General features: G+C 39.2%; 1 protein-coding gene across 1 annotated transcript in view; it reads left to right on the top strand.

The window, feature by feature from the left end:
• Window positions 1–5271, top strand: part of QDPR (quinoid dihydropteridine reductase) — a gene marked incomplete at its 5' end in the record, with an annotated part of 8234 nt that extends 2963 nt beyond the window's left edge. Inside the window, 3 exons of the mRNA XM_009869975.1 lie at window positions 1151–1259; window positions 2802–2885; window positions 4897–5271. Of these exons, the coding sequence (XP_009868277.1) occupies window positions 1151–1259; window positions 2802–2885; window positions 4897–5005 (302 nt within the window). The remainder of the gene's footprint in view (window positions 1–1150; window positions 1260–2801; window positions 2886–4896) is intronic.
• Between the last annotated feature and the right edge of the window lie 353 nt (window positions 5272–5624).

Raw genomic sequence — 5624 nt, 5'->3', positions numbered from 1 at the left:
GAAAGAGTTGTTACTCAACTTTTGCAAATATGGCTTTAGTTATTCTCATTGCTCCCAGCCGTTATAGAAGGAATAATCCTTTTCTTGTTTGCTGTTAGTGTAATTTTGATTTTCCTACATGAAAATTTTGACTCCCATAGTCAAAATACCAAAAACTATATAGATGATTACAGAAGCAGTTTGACAGAGATGGCTAAGAAATGTAGAAGCATGAAAAGATCTAAGAAAATTTTGAATGTTTGGTTTAGATTAGATGAGGGAAAATGACAGAGGTACAAATATTTTTACTGTATCAATAAAATAAGTTAGCTGCTCTTGCCCATGGTTCCTTCTAAGAAAAATAAATGTTATACAATATGTCTAATTGAATATAATGGGAACACTTCTGCAGTGCAAAATTACCTCTGTAACTCTGATACAAAATTCTTCCTCAGGAGTATTGGAAAGGGAGTGTGTAGTTGTACATGTATGTTTTCTTACATGCTTGAACTGTGTCTGGACATCTCAGACTGACAGCACCCTCATTGTCCAGATCTTGTACCTGACCAGCGTGCCTTAAGCTCTCATTCCTGTTGCTCTTGCACTGCTGAACATTGTCTGCCTAGAAGGCAACAGTGTTTAGGAAGAAGTTTGCTCTACCTGCACGTTATTTGGTAATTTTCTACCATGAGGAGGTGTTTTTGTAGTCTTCTCCAAAGGGTCTGTTGAACTTGGGGTGCTGCCACTTGAATTACAGTTCTGGAGAAAAGGGAGCTTTATCTGTTTGGGTCTAAACTGGCAAATACCTGAGCCATATGATTAAAATTAAGGGATGATTGCCATAGGAAAGTATATGAGCATCTTTACACTTACTCTGTCAGATTTATAAGCTGAGCCTTGTAGGTCCCATCCTTCAGGGTACGTTTGGTACGTTAACTAACTATACTTAGCTTGGTAAGCTGCTTATCTCTGTAGTGCTGAGTAAACTGAGTTCTCTAATAGTTGCTTTATGCCTACTGAGAGCTTTATGTTTTTTCTTTTTTCTTTTCTATGTTTTGATATGTTTTAAAAGTCTGATTCTGTGCTGGCTGTGGCAAGTGGTCTTAATATTCATTAAACAATTTGAGAGCTGTTTTGATTGTGCTCTAATTTGCCTATTTTTAATTGTTAGGGATGATTGCCTATGGCATGGCCAAAGGAGCAGTGCATCAGCTTTGTCAGAGTTTATCTGGTGCCAGTAGTGGCTTGCCATCTGGTTCTGCCGCTGTTGCCATTTTACCGTAAGTGGTTGCGCAGTTGCCTCTGCCTGTTTTGTTTTATTTGGTTACTGCTCTAACCCAGAGTCACACGTTCACCGTACACAGTGCTCCTCAGACCTACTTAAGAGCTTCACAGAGAAAACAGCCGTCTTGAATGTATGAAGAAAATCGTGTGCAAGTCACACGAAAATAATTAAGTTTTTCTCCTTTCTTTGCAAAACAGTAGTGGATGTTAAGATTAAAATTTGATTCACTTTTAAATAGTTTAACCAGAGCCTCGCATTAACGTGTGCTTTTGTTTTTTCGGTCTAGATGGAACTCTGAAAATGAGATGAGCTATTCAGCATGGTTTTAGACTTAGGTGTGTGATAGTAATAAAATGGAGGATTGCTTGACATTTTTTGACTTGGTTAAAGATGCTTCTTCATAAGGTGTTGCATATCTGTGTTTGATCAGTAAAGTTAAGTCATTCTGAGTATCTGTGAAAAGAAAAAGTTTAGCTTGTATTTGGCTGTCACTGCTTTCTTTTTGATGAGGAAAGCTATTGAAAAGTAGATGGCCTAGTAGTTCTTCACTGTGTCTTAATTTTTCATTTCTGCTGCAAAAATAGAAAGTATTTTTCTTGTCAGCTCCATATCTAGTTCAGGACCCAAAACTTAAGCCTAAAGACTTCTGCATAGGGATTTGGAACACTACCTGAATTCTTCCTGCTTTCTTTTCCTCATATACTTGCTCTTAAGTGTGCCTCTTCTCGTCAGAGAGCAACAGCTTTAAAACTGTTTGGAAAATTGACACCACCTTCTACAGAGCTGTACAGACAGGCAGACAAGATCACTGAACTTGTGGGCACTCTGCATGTGCATAGTTCTCATGCAAAATTCTAAATGAATTTTTGAGTGAGTAATTATACCTTGGATTGTCAACAGCTGCTCGGTGGGGGAGCTGTGAAAAGTTCACCCTTTAATGTCATTGTTGTGGGTCGTTTAGCTCAGTCAGTTAGAGCATGGTGCTGATAACACCAAGGTCGCGGGTTCAATCCCCGCTCCGTCCCTATGTGTTGCCTGATCTAGTTGAGAGGTGTCCCTGCCCATGACAGGAAGGTTGGACTAGATGATCTCTAAGGTCCCTTCCAGCCTAGGCCATTCTATGATTCTATGTACATAGTGTAAATATCTATCGGCTTCCTAATCCCTGCATTTGCAGCTGGCACAAGGCTATTTGGAAGCAGGGATGTAGTGTGTGTGCGCTGTGTAGTACATGTGAATGCGCATACTACTGCCATTCCCTGTCTGCCTGAGAGAGACTGGAAGGGAGCTGTGGGCTAAGTGATCACCCTCATGGTCTGGATGTCATCAGCGAGCCAGGGAGGTGAGGGCTGGCAGGGTGGAGCCTTTCATATACATTGAAGCTGATGGCTATATGCTGTTAACACATGTAGAGGATGCAAGGGAAATCCATACCATGTGGTGTAAAAGTCAAGCATATGTTACAGCAAACAGAAGCAGGTGGTGCTTATCAGAAACATGATGTATAAATAAAAGGCTTATCTTTTTTTAATCACAGGGTTACCTTAGATACACCAGCAAACAGGAAATCAATGCCTGACGCAGACTTCAGCTCCTGGACACCCTTAGAATTCATTGCTGAGTGAGTATCCCTGTGATAACGAAACAATTCCTCACTGTCTCTCTTGCTGCTGCATCTTACTACATATTCTTTCTGAACAGCTGTCTTGGATTTGGGTGGATTTTTTTGCTCCGTCATCTCCTCACTATGTGTGTTTCTAAATCATGTTGGGTCTATTGTACAGGCTTCTTAATTGGAGAAAATTAGCCCAGCTCCGTCAACTTCAGCATCCTCTACACTGGTTATTCTCACAAGGGAGATAGCCTTAAGCAGTTGGAAGACAGAAAATCTCATAAAACCATGTAGACAAATTAAATGGCAGACAGCAGACACAGGAGACAGTAGTCTGGCTTAAAGGTAAACTTGAAATAGGCTTGTAAACTTCGGTGGGATTCTCTTTACTCCCCAGTCTGTGGTGTGTTAGTTCACTTCTCTCAGCTGGCAAAATTCCTGCTCTTGTTTAGAAAAATTTAGTGAAGACTTCTTTGTTTTCTGTCATCCACAAAGGCTTGTCCTGAATGATGTTGCAAAATGCTGAAGGTTCAGCTGTAGTTTATGTAACACCAGACTCAGATTACAAGGCTTGCTGCTTCTCATTCCTCTCTGTTAGAGAAGGTGCGGCATAAGAACTGCTTTGTGCGATGTGATGGGGCGTATCAAAGAGTCTGCTGTGGGTGAGCTATCAAAAGAAAGAAAATAAGGACACAGCTGTCTTGCCTCTTTGAGGAAAAACAAAGATGAATCTACATTCATACATTGTAAAAGGCTTTATTCTTGCACGTTTTTGAAGACCTTTCAGAACTGACACTGAAATTGCATTTACCTGTTGTTCATAGTTCAGAGTAGTTCTGACATTAGATTTCCTTTTATTTGTGTGGTTTGGTTTTGGTTCATGTTTTTTTTAAGCTGGATGCTACAGTAAGAAATGATTTTATTGCAAAAAGCCTATGCAGCTGCTTGATGTGGCACTTTAAAAAGGCCCCATCACTTGAATTCAGTTGGCATAAAAATGTTCCAAAAAAAGACCTTTAACTTACTGTGCTCCAGAGACTGCTTAGCCAGATGTTGTGATTTTACAAATTAATTTTTTAAATTTTAACTTCTAAGTATTTTTTCCTTATGGGAAAACTAAATTGATTGGTTTGTTTTGTTTCTTGGGTTCTAATTTCCTAAACTTTAAATCCAGCTTCGAAAAGTGAAAATCTCTCTAACTGTGGAAAAAAGGAAGTGTTGTTAAGCGTTGATAACATCTGCATCTTGGGAAGGATGCAGGAAACCTTTTCCTGTATAGCACTTGAATTTTGTGCCCTGGAAGCCGTTTGTGTCTGATAGCAGGACTTTCCATCATGGTGGTTGCTATGTCTGCAACATTGAAAGGGTTGAGCGACCTGAAAAAATAGACGGCACTTTCTGTATCCTAGTTTGAGTAAGGAGTTTTTCTTATGGTTTGATAAGGAGTGTTCTAGTGTGCTACCCAGAAAGTCTGTCTTATTCAGCACTGTTTTGGATGTCTTAAGGCCTTCTGCTGAGACTCTCAGCTCTTCTGCTGAAACTACTTTCATGGCGAACCATTTAAATGTTATAATGGTCTGTTGGCAGGGTAATGGGCTTAGCAGCTCTATTTTAGCTATAAATCTCTGCTTCTGCTATATACTATAAAGGCAACTTAAGTTGCCTCTCCTTCCCCTTTTCTTTTTTGTTTTTTTTTCTTTTTTTCAATTTGGAAAAACCTTACCACTTTGGCTTGCCACTTCGACCATGCTCCTGGACTTTTTCTTTGAAATGTTCTGAAAATCCTGTGTGCGTGCTGTAAAGCCCTACGGATTTCTCTGGAACTCTGTCTAACTCTGAGGGTCTGAATCCAGTGATTGCATTGCTAGTTTAAAATACACAAAAAAAATCGCTAGAGAGGGCAATAGGAAAAGAAAGAAAAGTAATAGACTTTTATTTTATGCCTCCCATCAATACACCTGATAGCAGTATGTATTTTTTCCTCCTCCTCATTCTGTTTTATCAATTTATTTTAAAACAGAACCTTTTATGACTGGATAACAGGAAAGAATCGACCAAACTCAGGGAGTCTAATCCAGGTGATAACTAAAGGAGGGAAGACTGAACTGGTTGCAGCAGCCCATCTTTGATACCAGTCACTTAAGGCGGTGGAACTTGAGCAAAGGAGAAGCTATGGAAAATCTGTTCGCCGGTATAATTTGGATGGTCTTCTGTATCCAGTGATTGTAATTATGTCGTTAATGGAACCAGATTCAATGTAATAATTCTGTGCTGTCACGTATCAGCATTTGTTTACCAACAAGTATCAAATATTTGTCTCTAAGTGAAAGTTGCAGGCTTTAAAGTCTGTAGATGTCTTAATTCTGAGCATTATATGTTGACTTACCTGTTCTCTCTGAAATGGCAATTTTGCTTAATTATATCATGTAATCACATATGTAATGGTTGGAATTTTTTCTCAGTGTTTCTGGCAATTTATTCTGAATCTTTCAGTATTCTGTCCTGAGCATATAACCCTGCCTCTGCATATTATTTTGGCAGTAATTACAAGAAACGTTGCAGTCGTATGTGTGTTAGTCTTGTAAGGTTTTTCTTAATTTCCACCTGAGTTAATGGAAGTGTATAGAAATCATTTACTTGAGAAGGAGTTCTTAATTTGCCTTACAGTTGTAGGTTAACATGGTCATTCTGCCAAAGGTTTAATATCTCTTCGTGTTAGTTGTGATGGTTCTTTACTTCAGAAAGCAC

The sequence above is a fragment of the Apaloderma vittatum genome, unplaced genomic scaffold (genome assembly GCF_000703405.1).
Source record: "Apaloderma vittatum isolate BGI_N311 unplaced genomic scaffold, ASM70340v1 scaffold10355, whole genome shotgun sequence".
Taxonomy (NCBI): Eukaryota; Metazoa; Chordata; class Aves; order Trogoniformes; family Trogonidae; genus Apaloderma; species Apaloderma vittatum.
The sequence above is the reverse complement of the archived record's forward strand: the minus strand, read 5'-3'. Positions and strand labels throughout refer to the sequence as shown.